The 18098-nt window shown below is 40.2% G+C and overlaps 1 protein-coding gene across 6 annotated transcripts in view; it reads left to right on the forward strand.

The window, feature by feature from the left end:
- The first annotated feature begins 695 nt into the window (after positions 1 to 695).
- Positions 696 to 18098, forward strand: part of CTNND2 (catenin delta 2) — a 636038-nt gene continuing 618635 nt past the window's right edge. For 2 of the 6 annotated variants that reach the window (XM_030971661.1, XM_030971654.1), the window contains exon 1: positions 1441 to 4007. In XM_030971661.1, the coding sequence (XP_030827521.1) occupies positions 3893 to 4007 (115 nt within the window). In that variant the 5' untranslated portion in view covers positions 1441 to 3892. Of the gene's footprint in view, positions 802 to 922; positions 973 to 1440; positions 4008 to 18098 lie in introns of those variants that run through there. The other 4 variants (XM_030971655.1, XM_030971656.1, XM_030971657.1 and 1 more) reach the window with 4 other exon arrangements.

Genomic DNA, 18098 nt, shown 5'->3' on the forward strand with positions numbered 1-18098 from the left:
ACGACCCCCGCCCCAGGGCGCGCTCCCACACCTGCGCCCTCCGCCCTGCCTCCCCTTCCCCAATAAATCAGAGCCCCCCGGCCACGGGGGTCTGAGTGAACACGGGGACGCGCCCCTCTGCGGCGAGGCTGGGGGTCCGGACCCGGCCCTACCTCAGCCCCGCCCGGCACAGGCGGCAGCGCCCCATCGGCGGCGGGCCGCCCGCCCCACTGTGTCCCCCCCGAGCAGCGCCGGCTGCTCGGCCGCGGCGGGCGCGCTCCTGCTGGGGAGGGGACGGGCAGGGAGGGGCGGAGGCAGGCGGGAGGAGGGAGGGAGGCAGGGCGGGCGGGAGCGCGGCGGCGGCAGATGCTGCGGCGGCGGCTGTGTCTCCTTCGGCCACATCCCGCGGCCGGTGCGCCCGCCCGGCGCGCTGCGCTACGGCGCCGCCGCGCAGCCTGCCCCAGCCGCCGCCGCCGCAGCAGCAGCAGCGGCCCCGCGCCTCGCCCCAGCGGCGGGGCGGTGGATGCCGAGCCCTCCTCGCCCCGGCAGCCAGCGGGCAGCTGTCCTGCGGCCGAGCCCCTCGGAGCCGGATCGGCGCGCTTGCACGGACACGGGCGCACACGGGCGGACACGCACGCCCTGGGGGGCAAGCCGAAGATGCTGCAGCTGGGCAAGGTCAGGACCTTGCGGTGAAGCCCGGAGCCGTCGCTCCCCCCCCACCCCGCCCCGCTCGCTCGCTTCATTCTCGCTTAGCGGACTGAGGATTTGCTCTTGGGTTTTGGTATATGTTTGGGAGCAAGCAGGCTGAATCGGCGCCGATCGGTGAGTACGACAGGCACCGTAATGGTGCCAGGTCCGTCCCCCTCCCCCCCACACACCCTTCCCGCCTGCGTGATATTTCTTCTTGGTGCGGGGTCCTGCGCTGCTCCCCTCGGCGAGGCTGCCGGGCTGGGCTGGGCTGCGAGGAGCGGTGTTTATGCCCTCAGCTGAAAGGTAACAAAGTGCGTTATTTCCTCATGGCTCTTTCTCCCGGGCCTCCCCCCTCCATCGCTTTCCTCCCTTTCTTGCTACGTTAGTCGTTGCTTATGTAGGGCATCCGCGGCACAGTGTCTCCCGGCGCCCTGCACTAATGTGCTCGTTACGGCGGTGAAGTCATGGGCCAGGGAGAAGGAGGAGGAAGAAGAGGAGAAAGAAGATGAAGGGGCCCGGGGACCCGCGGGCGGGGGCAGCGCCCGGCCCTGCGCGGAGCCCGCGCCCTGGGGCGGCTCCGAGCGACGGCTGCTGCGTGTTTCTGTGTGTCTGTGCTTGTGTGTGTCTGTGTGTCTGTGTGTGTGTGTGCGGAGGGGTGTGTGGGGTGTGTGCTCTTCCTTTGAAGCCACCGTCTGCGAAATCCTGCGCTCGAGGAGCGGGCGGAGGGGGTGGGGAGGGGAGCCACGATGTGCGCTGTGATGTTTCGTTGATCTATATTTAATGGCTGAAAGAAGAGATGCTTTTCTTTCCTGTACCCTTACCTTACTCTTATTCTGGTGTGTAATGTGCTTGCATCGATCGGTCAAATCGTAGCTTCAGCTGAATCAAGTCACCACAGAGGAAGGAGGTGCAGCGGCACAGGCAGTACATGTAATACACAAATTCATCTGGCCAGGGATCTTGGAGAAAAATGAAAAAACCCGTTAGAGGAATAATTTTAGAAACCATGTTAAATTTCCTCTGGAGGGACTGGAAGGACGAATACACGGTAGAGTGTAATACAGCATCTTGTGCTGTTACATTTTCTTATACTTTGTTAGGGTGTGCTTTGTTTGGATTCAGGGTGTCACAGTTAACCCTGTGCTTTACAGAAAAGAAAAATCCAAAACTTAGAAGAAATATTTAGATATTTATTGGCTTCTTTGTTGAACACCCAGCTCCTAACTTTAGTGGCTGTAGTAACTGATAACTGTGCCCCTTAAAGCATGCATGCCTTTTTATTGGAAATAACAAGGTAAAGTAAAAACTTCACATTGCAGGTTTATTTTGGAAGCCTTTATAGGTAGCCTATATGTAAAGTGAAAACAGTGAGTCAGCCTGAACTGTGCTTTGTAGCAAACCTTTCCATAGGGTACGTCAAGACTTACGTACCTCAAGACAGAGGGAGGACAACCCAGAATTATATGGAGTTTATGTAAGTCTGTTGTGTCTCTTGCAAAATCAAGAGAAGAAAAAAAATCTTTAATCATTCTGTACTTCAGGATATATTCATCCTGTCTTAAAAAATAAACTGATTATGTAACTCATGTAGGCTGGGTTTATCTTTTTCAGACAGCCTAGTTAGCTGGCAGTGTATAAATGATATGGCACGAAGGGGTTAAGGGCAGATCTTTCTTTCCAGAGAAAGCTGCTGTATATCCTACTTGTGGGCCTCTGAGACTCAAGTGGCTTTCGGGCTTTTGTTGCCTTTACCCAGGTTATCTGGGGAGGAGCCCCAACATTAAACCCAGACCACCTGGAATGGCTGTGATATTTAAGCAAAACATTATACGATGATCAAATACCCTTGTAAGACGAATTTCTGAGCTGAGTTGGTGAAGCTGTCTCCTTTCAGGCTGTGAATGACATGATTCTTTGGGAGCCTTGACTGACTATCAGCTGCAAAACTGCAGAGAACTTGCAATCTCGATCATCGTCATTAGTAAGAAGTTGATTAATAGCTCGGGACTGGGTTGAATGTGATTATGTTGAATGTTGTAGTTCCAAAAGAGGAGATCACATCTTGATCACGTTGTTCAGAGATGGTTTTTGCAGTCTGTTATGTAAGAGAGGCTTGGGAAAAAAAGAAGAGTAGCGGGCTGTGCTATGGATACCTGCCGAGGGAAATACCCCCAAAGCTGCTAGTAGGAAGCTAAGTATTTATTTCCAAATGCCAGTTGCGTGACTTTTTGTGGATTATAAGAAAGATGCTTTTGGGAGAGGACTCCAGCAACAATTCTCGAGTTCTGTTTGTCAGGTGCCTTAATAGATGTTAAAGGCAATAAATAGCTCATCAGTGACACAAGCCTCTGACTTTTGCTGTGGGTTTTTTTAATAGTGATACCAAGATAATTTGATCCTCACATAATGAACTCTAACAGTCAGTTTCACAAAACAGAAATAGTAGCAACTAAAAAAATGTTTTGCATAATTCTGATTTGTATAATTTACCTTTGCTGATAGACGGTAGCAATTTAATGACTATGGTTTGGTGCTGAGTATTTGTTGCTCAAGACACGTGTAAGATCAACTTATGCTATGAAAGAAGTGCTGGAGTAGTTTATTTTAAGTGTTTTAAGAAAAGCCTTTTTAGGTAGAGGTGTAGATTGGCATGTAAATGGAGCAGATAACAGAATCAGCGGAACTCATGAGTGTTAAATTTTGCACTAAATTTCGGGTACATTTTCTATTTCATGGTTCAGTGTGATATGATTTTTAGAGCTGATCACTTGTGGAAATTCCAGCATATCTTTGTTAGGATTTCAAGCATATGTTTCTACCCGAGAAGCAACTGTTTTCAGGAGTATCAGCAAGATAAGGAAAATGCATTATTACAGTACTCTTCACTTAAATAAGGACCTGTGGTTTTGATGCTCATTGATTGTGCTTGTAAGTCAAAAAGAGTTTGATATTTGAAGTTACAGCTGAGGTTTGACAAAAATGAAAGTGATTGTTTTTTCTCTTTGAAGCTCACAGTAAGATCCTATTAGAGGATGAATTTTGATGCTTATTTACCTGCACAATATTAAGTTTAGTAGTAGAATTATTAATAACATACAGGTAAACAAAATACCTTAATAGAGGCAGCAGTTTTAAATATGGAAAAATTAATTTCTTAAGTGACAGAATGACTCTCAAATTGGACTAAACCACATTTACTCTTAAAGAAGAGATTGCTTGTGTCATGACAGAAGATATTATACCAGGAAAAAACATTGTAATTTTGGCCTTTTTTAACAGGGGTATGTTGGGAAAAGTATTTTCCTCTCATATGAATAGGAAGTCTCTGTGCAGGACAGGTAAGTAGTCCGCTGCTCATGCACTGCAGAACCACACAACCCTTTGGCTAAATGGCTTCTTGGTAGTTAGGCTCACCTGGAAAGTAATCTGAATGCACCATGACACACTGAAACAATTTCTTCTATCCCCTTGGGATGTGCTAACTTTGTGTAGTAAATGGGTTGTAAAAGCAGATTGCCTGACCAGATTGTCTGGCATTATGCTGGACAAAATTTAAATTCAATAGTATTGAAAAGGAAATATGCTATTTGTTTCTATGTAAACCAGTTGCCATGTTAATAGATTCTTTTTTCTTATATAAACTGCCAGTTTAGTCTAGAACTAAGAAACAGAGAAACATTTCATTATCTATGAGAGCAAGCATTTAATATTTGTTTAAATTGCTCTTGGCATGGTAACTTCTAGTGCATCCTACTGGCTCTTAACCTGCCTGTTCTACTTTACAAAATTCTATTATAATAATAAGCAATAACTTATAAGACATATAAAGCATGGAACAAAATGTATTGTCTTGTCCTTTTGGTTGTTGCCTATTTTATTAAAGCTTCTGAAAAAAAACCCAAAAAACCACCCAACCTAAACTGCCACAAAAAACCCCCCAGGTTTCCAATGAAACTTTTAAACTTTGTACTTCTCAGAGCTGCCAAAATGGTGTTAGCTTTCTAAAACTCATATATATAAAATAACCGTGTTCAATGTTACATTTTGTACTGGTTTATTGTGTTAATAGTAATAATTCTACTATATAATGAACTATTATTTTCCACTGTTTTAATTCATTTTAAGAAGCCACAAATATGTAGAGTTTGACTTGTAGCATCCAAAATCAAGAACATCTGAGACTCAAAAGGGCTTTACATAAAACTTTCTGCAGGGGAGGATTTTGCATTTTTCCCTTCTATGTTTTCGATGTTTTTGTCTTCTGCTCTTTTTTCCTTGCCAAATTTACAATTGATTTCTTCATCTCCCAAAAATCTTCACAGTGGAGCAACTTCCTTTTGGTCAAGATAATTACTTTTACTGACAGTGTAACTTAAATTTGCCTGCTTAATGTAACATAAACATATTTTTTCAGCCATGGGTATGTTCTCCTGTTCAAAGACTGTGAATTGTTATTCAATTAAGTAGCCAAGATACCCCTTTAAGGCTGAATTTTTGAAGGGAGTCAAAGGAAATAAACAGGCAGTGTGAATATATTTTCTGATGGGATTCTTGATTGTTTTAAACCCACTGAATAAGACTTAACCCTTCCATATTCAGTTATATCAGATTTATATTAGATAGCTTCATTCAAATGTCTAAGATACTTGGGAAAATAATTAGGAATAAGTTTCAGTCTGCTGGTAGAAAATTGCTGCACCTTTTAGCTCCACTAGGATGACTATCTTTGTCCTGTAAAACTGTGCTTTCCATCAGAACCAGCAAGCACTCTGGAAGGGTGACTGGCAAGGATGGTCTGAGAGGTAACTCAAGGCTCCAGACAATGAGTTTCAAGGTATTTTAATTCCTGCTTCCCAAGAGAGTTCTACAATTTTTGAAGCTGGGTATCTGAAAGGCAAGAAAACATGCACTGGATGTTATAAACAGAACATGTGAACGTTTTAGTTTTTCGTAACAGTTTTCCACCTAAATGCTGGAATTCATGAATTTGTATGCTTCTGATATGCTAGCTGATCTATAAGTGGCTATAGTTCTTTGTTTGTTTGTTTGAGGTGGGCTTTTTGGTTTTTTTTTTTTTGTTGTTGTTGTTTTTTGGGTTTTTTTGTTTAGTGCTGTTGTTTTGGTTTTTTGTTTTTTAAATGTATACATTGGTTTAGATTTATGTGAGCAAAGAGTGTAGCTTTTCTGAAAATGCTATAAATTAATCAAATCCTGGCACGTTGGCTCAGGTTTCTTCAAAAGCATGTTGTTGTCCCAGTCAAATTTTCTTGTTCAAAAAAATTTATTTTTCTTGACAAGAGGTTGACTGTTGCTTTACCTGTTTGGCATATGGGAAGGCAAAAGCTTTTTCATGCTCTTTTTTTGTGTGAAAAATGTCATGACATTAGATATGGATGCTCATATTCAGTGAAAAGCAGAGTGACAAGGCAGAAGGCTAGGTTGGAGAATGATTATCTAAGGAAACAACAACTTAAAGGTTTTCAACAATGAAAATGCCTCAGAATTAAACATATAAATCTTGCCTGGACAAACCTTGTTGTTGTTTTGTACACCAGAATTTGTAGAGTCGGTTCTTTAAATAAGCAGGTACTTGGAGACATTAATTACACTATAACTTTCTCACATTTCTTATGCCAACCAAGCTTCAAGACAACTTTTGAACATGCCTAATGGCATTATCTAATTTGTGTTTGGTGTGATGCTGTAGTAGGTGAGATTCTGTGTGATGGAGAAATTGAAATCTTATGGGAAGTTGAAGTTGGGGCTGCTAAAAAGTGTAGGCACTAAATACAGAGTGGTACATCTAGTGAATCCTTACAAATCAAAATCTAGGTTAGTCTGTGAACATTTTGAAAAAATTTAACAAAATGATTAGTCATATTTGATACTTTCTGAGTACTTCTGATGAAACATTGTATCCTTGATCACCACATGATGGTAACCTGAACCTTCAGTTCAGTGCCTAACCTTGTCTGACCTAGTGTGCTTAGAAATGCAGTGAATAGAACAAAAAAGTTCTGGGTATTTGAAAAAGTTTGTGCTTTAATGAAGGAGGTTGACAGTAATTGATGAGTTGTAGAATTCTTGCTGCAAATGGTTTTGAAGCCTGAGTTAAAAGAATAATGTGATTTATATGTGGATTTCCACTGCTGTGCTGATGCATGTCATCTGATGGTACAAAGGGCAAAACTTGGAAGTGTGATAGTGCATCTCTATCGTTGCAGGGAGCCTCCCGGCAGGTAATAGCTTACAGAGACTCCATGTATTATAGAAGGCTGATTAATCTCTTTATTATATTATATTATTATTAAGAAACCCATTGCTCTTTTATATCTTAGTTCGCTACAGGTGTACTTGATTGGTCCTTAAATTAAAACACCATCACCATTGGCTAATTAAGAAACTACCCTTTGGTAAACAAATCTCCATAACACATTCCACATGTTCATAATACCAGGTGCAGCGAGTTAAGATAAGAATTGTTTCTCATTCTTTTCTCTGATCTCGCAGCCTTTTCCCAGAATGATGCCTCGGAAAGTTGTGTTTCTCTCTGTGGTCAGAGAGCTGCTGCTACACATTTCTTCTTTGTTAGTATCAAAAATATGGAATGCATTCTCAAAATTTTCATTACAAATAACGCAACAGAAGACTGTTGGCTTCTGTTTTCTTTACTTCTGACGTTTAACTGTGTTTACCTTCCCAATATTTTACCTTCCCAGGATTTTGAGTAAAAGGTTTGGAAGTCCTGTCCTGCTTACATCTCACTAGGTTAATTCCAGATCCTTCTCAGCTATGCCTGTGTGATTTTCAGACTATGAAGTTTGGTCCATTCTGGGAAAAAAAAAAAGGGGTTGTAATCTGCTGCAGACCTTGAGGATTAGCTACTGCACATACGTTTGTTTTACTGATGACTTACATCATCCTACAGTTGAATGCGTAGGAGATAGGCAACACCAATTCTTCTTTTTCTGCCATAATAAATATGATAGTCCCTTACAGATTTTATAGATTCAGTAGTATGTATTTTTGGTTGAAAGTGTTTCTGACAAGCTTGGCAGCTTATTGCACTTATTTTTCACTTCTGACTTCTATTGCCTTTACCAAGAACAAGTAAATTATTGCACAGAGTCTCAGGAGTCTTGGAGGACTCTGGCTTTAATCTCTTCAAAGAAGAATGGACAGGTTGAGCTTAATTAGAAACATGCATGTCTAATCAAAGAGTAAATTTAGAATCACACATTTTAAGAACTGGCATTAAAAGCAGACTCATGATACCAAAAAATCCTTGGTTTCATGAAACCATGGTATATTTGTGAAGCATAAGGAACTATTCTGATAAGCAATTGTTTAATACTCTCAGGTACGTAGGCCTTCCTAATATGTGTCATTACATAGTTTTTTCAATTAAAAAAATTCCAAAGCATGCAATTCTGGTCAAACCATGGAGGTTCCCAGTTTCCACTGGGATCCTGTGCACTTAATTCTCAATGCAGACTCTCATAATGAGCACCCAAACGATAGCTAATACTCCTCATTTCAGCAAGGAACAAACATTTCCTTACATTCCATGTATCTTATGTAGCATAGATCTGTTCAGCAAGTACCATATGTGAATGGAGTGGAAAGCTATGGTGTAAAATGTAAGCTTTACATTTCTTCTTTCTTTTCTTGATGTTAAGTTTTGATTAGTTGGCTTACATGTTCCCTCTCCATAAATACTTTATATATAAAAGTAGCCAAGAGTAATCTGCTTATTAATTCTTACTTTTCTATCTCTAAGTCTTAAGAGATACAGTGCATGTATTGGTCTTGCTGTTTTGTTTTATTTTGTTTTGTGTTGGTTTTTTTTGCAGTCAGTAAGAGACGTGAATTTTTTTGTAGTGAGTAATAAATATTTCTTCTATTTCATGTGTATTGGAAAAACAGTATTTGAACTCAACGGAGGAGACATCTGGTGTTGTGTGGTAAACCAAAATTCCAGGTTTCAATCATGTTTAATGCCTTCAATTTAGATTAGAGTGGGTAAAATATTACACAGATATGTAAAGTAATTTAGTCTGATTTCCAGAATAAAATTTCTGTACTTAATTTTTTTTTTTTTGTGAGCAAGTGCAACACTGGTATTTGAGGAATACACTATACCTGACGGTCACAGTTAAGTGCAACATAAACTTGACCCACTCTTGGGATTTTGGGACATCTTGGATTTTTGAGACCTAGCATCTCTGATTCCTGAACATGCTGGTGTCATTTCATTGGAAAGCTGACTGAACAAAGCCACTTCAAAGAACCTGATTTTCCTGTTTGTGTGTGAAGTCCCTATATCTAGTTACTCAGAGGGGAGCTGGCCAGTGAGGGGGGAGCAGGTTTTCCTTCACAGCTGTGTTCTGCCCACTGAAGTCCTCAGGCTGACATTGCTGTTGGATTGCTCTGCCTGAAACTGTCTTCCCTCTAAAAATATCCAGGGAGGAACTACTTGGCTTTTGATCAGTGGTGATAGAAATATTTCAGGTCCCCAAATGACAGATTGTTGGTGATCTATTGACAGAACAGACTCGGAGCAATGATGTTTGTCAAGGAGCCAAAGAGTCTGCAATATAAATTTCTTTTACATTTTGGGGTTTGTTTTGTTTAGTTTTCATTTGAGTTTGTTTTGTTTTGTTTTGTTTTTACTGTACATAGTTTCCAAAGCAAAGGAAGATATCTGAGATACTGGTTATAGCAGGCTAATAAAAGGCTGGATGGGAATATAGAGACTGGGAGACAGACTGGAAGGCATAACTGCTATGTTGTCATGTTGTCAAGGAATAGGAAAGATGCAAATTCAATCTCTTAACACAGGTAGTTGATCCAGTCTGATGATTTCTAACAAATGCTTCTAGAAATACATTTTTGGGAGTGTTTTATTTACTAAAGTGCATCAGTTCTAACACCTTGCACAGATAAGCAAAATAGAGTTTGAACATGTTTAAGACATGCATCCATGCATATATTCTATTTTTGTGCATTAAGCACATATGGAATTAGTTGCACCTCTGTCAAATGTCAAAATTCCTCTCCTGCATGTATGTTACACAACTTGCACATTAATCTCAAAAGCAGTGTAGTGTTGTCATCTCCCCCTGGCAAAACCCAGCTGTACTCTTGTTGAATTTGGTAACAGAAATCCAACTGATTCCATGGGACCCCTGTATTTTACTAGATATCCCTTAGTAAAAATATTTTTTTCTATTTTTTCTGCCTTCTTTCACTTGACTCTTTAGTAATTCCACAAGATAATGTTTGCAATGAAACAGTTGAGGTGAGCTTTTCAGTGGCTTTTGTTTTTGTTTGGTGGAGGGTTTTGTTGTTTTTGGTTTTTTTTAAGAAAATTGCACATATTACACTGTTATCATAAAACAGGCAGGACAAGTAAACTCGGTAGCAGCTAATAGTTTTTATACTACTTGGTCAATATGTGAGTTACAGGTGGAGGTAAAAATGGTGGAGAAGTGGGAAGGAGAAGGAAAAGATCAGAAAAGAAGTTGGTTTAGCTAACTTGTTTTATTGATAGACTCTTCCTGTCCTGTAGAACAGTATAGTTCTAGAAGTATAAGGTTTGTATACCTGATAGTTTGTATACCTGATACTAGCATACCTAGTAGTATGCTAGTCATCAAATGGAATTGCTCTCTAGGAAGTTGTACAGATCTCCTAAAACAAGTGACTGAGTTTATGGAAATATGCATTCTTGGGAATAAAGCAATTTATTCTTCCCCTTCTGCTGTTTTAAATTCACTTTTTGATAAGGTATTTAGCATGCCTCCAGTAAAATACTGTAATAAAAAGCAGGGACTCCTGATTTTTGAAGGGCTTAATATTCTCATAATAACATTCAAGTATCCATGTTTTTCAAATATTTTTCTAATAAATCTTTACTTAAATGTGGTCTTTTGGTTCCACTTTGGATTTAATAACTAAATAGTATTGGCAGATTGACAAAAATAAAGGGTTTTTGGTCATATGGTTTTGTTTAAGAGTGTCTAATTTTTATATACTACACAATGCATTCATGTTTTTGCTAAACAAAAGAGAATGAGTGGTGGGTATTAAAAAGACAGTTGAGCAGGAGGAATGGAACAAATGGAAAAGTGACACAGTCTTGAAATACAGATGTATAGCTGTGCTTCAGAAATAAATGTTGTGTCTAAAACCTAGTGTTGTGAATTACGAGTCTCTAACTCTTTCCCATCATCTACACTAAGTTGCACATTTAAGGGAATAGGATGCAGAAATAAAATTATTTTAGCCATCCTCAAACTCTATGGAAATAGTAGAAGATTTATTGCAGTGATATTGCTTCCATTAGCTGACCCAAAACACGTCTTAAATCATATCATTCCAACGTGGAAGTTTCTCGATGAATTTTACGGGCAAACTGAGGTGCTGTCACTACCACTTACTGCTGAGGCTGGTTTTTGTCTGAATGGGAACATCCACTGAAAACTTGTACCACTTCTATGTAGACTTTTCTACCTTTAAGTATGTTCCTGCACCTTGATACAGACCCTGATAGATGTCTGTCTCTCTTGTACCCTCTACGTAAGTTGGTTATACAATAATTATTATGAGCTACTGTTGTGTTCTTGTTTCACTGTAAGAAAACAAACATTTTTTCTTAAAAAGCAGTAAAGAACTTCCTCTAGTCTGAGTTTCCAGTGGCTACCACACTTCCTAATAACATGATGGGAAATTCATGGAGTCCAAATTCTCTCTCATTTTTATTTTAAAACTTTTATTTGAATAGCAATATCCCACAAATAAATATATGTGCATTCAAGAAGCATGGAGAAGAATGGTTATGTCTGATTGTGTTATCAGTATCCAAAGCTTTCACTTCTGTCCATAGTCTGTGAAGGGAAAGGGTTAGAGACTTGTGATTGATTTCACAATACCAGTTTTTAGATACAAAGTGTATTTCAGAGGCACAGCTATACATCTGCATTTCACAGGAACAGTTGAAGAAAGGAAGGCCAGCACAAAGCTTTTTCTTTTTTGCAGATGAATCCTTCTGAAGCTCCTTCAAAAAGGTGACTTACCTTGCTGAATGAATTTATAGAACATTGTTCAATATTTCTGATGTTTTAATCTTCACATTTTTCCTACATATGTAGAAGAGAAGAATAAAAGGGACTTGCAATTTAAAGTCTGAGCATTTATACATCCAAAACTTCTGAAGTTCGAAGATGTATGCAGAGCTTTTAATAGTACCTAAAGATGACATTCAAATATTACCCAAAGTGTAACAGGCATATAAAGCAATACTTTCTATCTCTTTATTATTTATTTCTGCCAGGCAGGCTTCCTTCTTTTGAATAGACTTTTTGTTTGGTTGTCTTGAAACAGTCATTAATGGGTTAAATAGAATATCATGGAAATAGCTGTGGCCTTATGAATTCTTATGAATTCTGTTCTTGCTTTTAATTTTTTTTTTTCTATTTTGATAAGCTCTACAGCTTATGATACTATTTTACCCCTGAAATAATTTTATAGTGCAAAAAGATATTGTGAAGGGCCTGAAGCTGCTAATTCTAGATGCAGGCTAGCTCACAGTGGAACCCCCAGGAGGCTCCTTCAGCGCTCCTTCAGCACTCCTGTTTGCAGCTGTTGTTTCAAACTTTCTTATCATTCTGCCTACAGGAAACCAAACTTCTGTGTTTGCATGGAGATGTATTTGCTTCTTATTGATACTGAATTTCAGTAGGTGAATTTTGTTATGGAACTGGACCTTAGCCCTAAATTAGAGCAGGACCTTGAAGCTAGCTGTAAATATCCCAGTGTTTCCCTCACTGAAATACAGAGTGAGATCAACACTCCTGAGTCCATCTGTGACTCTTTATAATAACAACCAGAACTACAGGCTGGACTGTGCTCCAGCACTCTCTGCCTCTGCAGAGTGGTGTGTAACCAATTCCCTCCCGGGGCATGCTTAGAAAATTGCATGCTGCAGCTTCATTAACTGCACTGTGTATGAGAGACCATATGCAAGAATGCAGATGGAGGAACAGACTGGACTCATCTAAGCAATCAAACATAGTGGTGGCTCTTTATTTTGTATTACATCAGTGTTTTGACAGCCATACTTAGATCACAGCCCTGTTGAACCTGTGCTGTCCAAAACACACTCACAGATGGTCCTTGTGCTGAAAAGTTCAAAAACCTATCTAACAAGACTGCTGAAGGGAAAACAAGTCAAGAGAGGCTGAAAATAGGTCAGGAACAAGCAAGAAAATAGGATCCTGGTTGCTTATGTACTCTGTCTCCTAGAGCATGTAACCCTTTCCATGTTGCTTAAGCAAAAAGCGCTTGCTACACTGCTCTTTGTGCATGGGTGGCATAAAAGTTAACTTTTGTTTGACTTCAACTGTTTTTTCCCAAAACAAGTAAAAAAATATTTTATGTGATATAAGAGACTCTTTTTTTCCAAACCAGAAAATGTCATTAGTGAGCTTTTTTTACGTCTTTAAGAAAATTAAAATAAGTAAAAAGAGAGTAATTTGGAGGGGTGAAAACAAGGCAGGGGTGGGGGAGGAAGAAGTAAGCTGTACTGGATCCTTTCTCTGTGAGAATTTTAAAGAACAAAACTAGAACTTGCTTTGGCAAGAATAATGAAGCCCTAGAAAGCATCAGCAAATACCCTGCTGCTGGTCCCTTACTACACTGTTACTTCTATTGTATTAACAGAATGTGTAAGGAATGGCATTGTACTCATTATAGGCAAAGGTTGCTATTGTTTAATTATGTATTAAGAGAGAAGTGGACAGACAACTTCTGCTCAAGCCTTGCTGTGGTACCAGTAGTAGTCTTGTCAGTCCTTTGTTGTTTCAAGCAAAAAGGAGCCATTTCAGAGCAGGAAGATGAGGGACAAATGCTTGAATTCCCTACATCTGTAGGCTTTCTTCTTTTAATAAGGGTAAAATTGATATTGGAGTTATTAGAGATTGTTTCAGCAAAATAACTAGCATAGGTAAGCCCTAGAATATTTGAACAATCTTTCAGCTTTTTTTTCACTTTCACAAAACATTAATACTATTTCAATATTTGTCTGAAAATATCTCAGTGCTTTTTAGAAGGTTTCTCACAAGTGGTCTTTTCTGATATAGTATTTCTTAGTGTTCATTTTGTAAGGAGAAATAAACAAACAAAATACAGAAGAAACAAAAGGGAAAGAGAAGGGCCAAGGTGGTGGAGCACCCTAGGCTTTGGCTCAGTGGATCAGAAGGTAACCAAGGAGTTTTCTTTGTAGTTGGTTTATTAGGTAAAAGTTGCCTTTATCACTTCATGAGTTTTAAATAAAGTGAAATATCTCAACAAATATATGTAATTACTTTGATGGCAAGAATATGTAATATTTTTGGACATACTATAGATTGTGTTTATTGTTCTGGAATAATTTACGGGTAGTAATAGAATACATTCTCAAAACCGTAATTAATGCAATATTAATTTGAAAAAGAAAATGTGTTAAACCTAACAAATTCCATGAAACTTTAGTTGTAGCTTTTGTAGCTGCTGCTCTTTCAGTCAAAGTAATAATTAAAGAAGGTTTGCTGAGCAAAATTAATTTAATTTACAGGAGAAATCTAATTTACTCAACTCTGATCCATTTATATATTTGTAGTCAGCCTTGATAGCATGGCCTATTGAAATTCACAGTGAATTTTAGAACATCTGCCTTCTAATTATTCTAAATATCACTATCCTAAAAGCGTGTACATAAGGCATTTACTCCTTACGGTTTTATACATTTCTATTTTAGGAGCTGCTCAAAGCATGTCTTTGTTTTTCTTATCCATTGTTCTTCTAGGTTGTCAGATTACAATCAGCAAGGCTTGTGGAGTTAACAAACCACTTACACCTCAAAAGGGCAACTACAGCACCAATGACTACAGTGTTTCCTACAGATATAATCTGAAGAGAAAATTCAGTGTAAAACCCGTAGTTTATAGGACATGTTTGTTTACCCATATATGTGACTGTAGTACATTTATCCATGGTATAGGTATTTTTTTATGTACTCAGAGAATGGTTAGACTGCAAATCTTTTTTTTTCTACTTTCAATAGACTGTGCCCCAGTTCAGCATCTTTCCCTGACATCACTTCGTCTCCTTTCATGAGCTTTGCTCTAGGCTTTATTTCCTGTGTTTTCAGCTACTAGCTAGCTTGTTTTTGATTCTGCTTTTCCTGACTTAGGGCACAGGCTGCTGTTAGTGACAGAAAACCTGGGCTCACTCATCATGACCGTGGTAACATGAAATTCTTTGGCATCTCCTTATTGGTCTGTGATTATCAAGCTGTCTCAGGATGTTTCAAGTAGGGCCTTTTCTTTTATTCTGGTGTGGACTCTGTTACAGATGCAAGAACATATCTGATCAAGTGCTAATAAATGGCTGATTTGGGCTTCAGAATTATCTTCTAGACAATAGTTTCTTCCAGCAATAGAAAGTGATATCTCTCTCTTTCTCATGCATTTCTGCCATATTTGCTCACTGAAGAGTGGAGGAGTTTATACCAATCCTCTTTATCATGGCATCTGCCCATCATCTGCTTTAAAAATTCTACGTACCTACTAATTATGTGAGATTTAAAATCTCTAATAATTATCTTTGAAAGGTCATGGCTATCATGGGAGTTTCCAGAGGACTGGAGGAGATCAGACATCATCCCTGCTGTCGAGAAGAATAATCTGGAGAACTACAGTCAAGTCAGCCTCACCTCTATCCTTGGGAAGGTGATGGAGAAAATCCTCCCAGAAACACTTTCCAAACATATGAAGGACAAGAAGGTGACTGGGAGTAGTCATAACGATTTATGAAGGGGAAGACAAACTTTGCCAGCCTGATGGCCTTCTATGGTGAGATAAGATGGCCATGGGGGATGAAGGAAGAGCAACAAGTGTAATTTATTTTGAATTTATGGGAGATTTTTGACAGCATTCCGTAATCTATTCCTACTCAATCTTTAAAAGTATGGAAGAAATAAATGAACAGTGACATAGGCTGAAAACTGCCAGATCTGCTAGGCCCAAGGATTGTTGTCAGCAGCAATGACATCCAGCTGGAAGCTAGGCACTAATAATATACACCAAGGGTTTCTGTTGTGTCCTGTGTTGTTGAACATTTGTGTTTGTTCCTTATCTCAGTGATGGGACACTGAGCCACACTCAGCAAGTTTGCAGCTGATAGAAAACTCAGAGGATACACCAGATTGATAAGATGGTGTATCTGGCTGATATACCAGAGGATTGCGCTGCTGTTCAGAAACACCAGGTTGGAGAAGAGAGAAGAAGGAAATCTTGTGAAGTTCAATGAAGACAAAATGCCAAGTTTTGCACCTGGGTTGGAATAACCTCTTGTGCCAGTTATATGCTGGGGCTGGCTGGCTGGAAAGCTACTTTGCAGAGGAGGATCTGAAAGTTCCTGGTGGATGGCAGCAGTGTGCTCTCATGGCAGAAAAGATCCAACAAGATTCCCGGGCTTCAGAGGGAAGTGACTTTTTCATTCTATGCATTACTGATGAAGCCATGTCTGGACAACTGTGCACAGTTCTGCTGTATTTGATAATTCACATTCTTTGACTTAAGTGTTGACATCTCCATTGTCTCAAAGAAGTTCAGATATTAATGGACTGTAGTATCAGTTTAACTGTTACTGAATACTGAACAAAGAACGAGGCTTTAAACCAGCAATGGAAGCTGTTTAACCATGGAAGAATTTTGGGTGTAGGCCTGATGTGTTTCCATTGATGCTTGCTTTTAACACAATAGACAACTTGTTTCTCTGCAAATGGGAATCTGCATGTGGTCTTCAGATTGTTCATTGAATTTGGTGGTCATCCCAAGGATGTCACTTGCATTAGTTACCATGGCTTGTTTCTTGACAGGCAGATGGAAAGGAAATACTCTACTGCTGCCTGAAGACGTAGACATTTCAGGATGTAAAGGAGCTTTGCATGATTTCCAGCAGAGCCCAAAAGACTGCAGTAAGTGTGCTTGTGCAGAGCCATTCAGCCTTGTCTGAGACTGCCTTTTCTACATTCAAGAGCTTGTCTCCTGAAATTCAGAATTCACAGTAGCTAGACTTGTGTCCCTTAGGAGCCATCATTGGGATGTTTCAAGAGTCTCATTACAGTTTTCTCCGAAGCAGATGCTGTATGATTTTTGTTAACAATTGGTCGTCATTTCATTTCACCAGTCACTGATACGGCAATCTAATTTGAATAAAGTGATGCATATGTCTCAAATTAGTCTGATACTGGAACAGGAGAAGTATATGTATAGAATCATAGAAAATACATATGCTATGTTAGAAGGAACCTGTCTGGATGATCGAGTTCAACTCCTGGCCCTGGGCAGGGCACTGCAAGGATCACACTGTGTTCCTGAGGGCATTTCCCTTATGCTTCTTGAACTCACACCATCTTGGTGCTGTGACCACTTCCCTGGGGAGCCTTTTCCAGTGCCCAACCAATATCTGGGTGAAAAACTTTCTCCTGGTATCCGACCTAAATCTCCCCTGACTCAGTTTCATGCTGTTTCCTCAAGTCCTATTGCTGGTCATGAGAGTGAAGAGGTTGGGACTTGCTCCTCTTCTTCCACTCATGAGGAAGTTGTGACTGCAGTGAGGTCTCCCCTCTAGTCTCCTCTTCTCCAGGCTGAACAGACCAAGTGACTTCAGCTGCTCCTCACATGGCTTCCCCTCCAAACCCTTCACCATCCTTGTGGCTGTCTTTTGGATACTCTATAACAGCTTAATGCCTTTCTTATATTGTGGCACCAAAAACTGCCCCCAGCACTCGAGGGGAGGCTGCCCCAGTGTAGAACAGAGTGGGACAATCCCCTCCCTTGCCCAGCTGGATGCTGAGCCTGATGCATCCCAGGACAGGGTTGGCCTTCTGGCTGCCAGGGCACTGCTGACTCGTGTTCAACTTGTCACTGACCAGGACCCCCAGGGACCTTCCCATAGCACTGCTTTCCAGGATCTTGTTTCCAGTCAGTCTGTCCATACATCCAGGGGCAGAACCCAGCACGTTTCCTTGTTGAACTTCATACAGTTGGTGATTGTTGAGATCTCTCTGCAGGGCCTCTCTGCCATAAAGGGAGTCAAGAGCTCCTTGCCATTTAGTGTCATCAGCAAGCTTATTTAGTATTCTTTTGAGTCCTGCGTCCAGATGCTTAATGAACATGTTGAAAAGAACTGGGCTAAGGATATAGCATTCCTGCTTTTTATTTTTTCTCCTGGGATACCCTGGACACCCTAATCTGTGTGTTCTGGGGTTTTTTAAATTTGCTTTCTTAAGGAAATCGAGGTGAGATGTTTGCAGCAAAAGGCCAGTGGTTGGAAAGCTCTGGATTAATGGCTTGCAATTTCAAAGGATTCTAAAAATAAAC

The sequence above is a fragment of the Camarhynchus parvulus genome, chromosome 2, assembly GCF_901933205.1.
Source record: "Camarhynchus parvulus chromosome 2, STF_HiC, whole genome shotgun sequence".
Taxonomy (NCBI): Eukaryota; Metazoa; Chordata; class Aves; order Passeriformes; family Thraupidae; genus Camarhynchus; species Camarhynchus parvulus.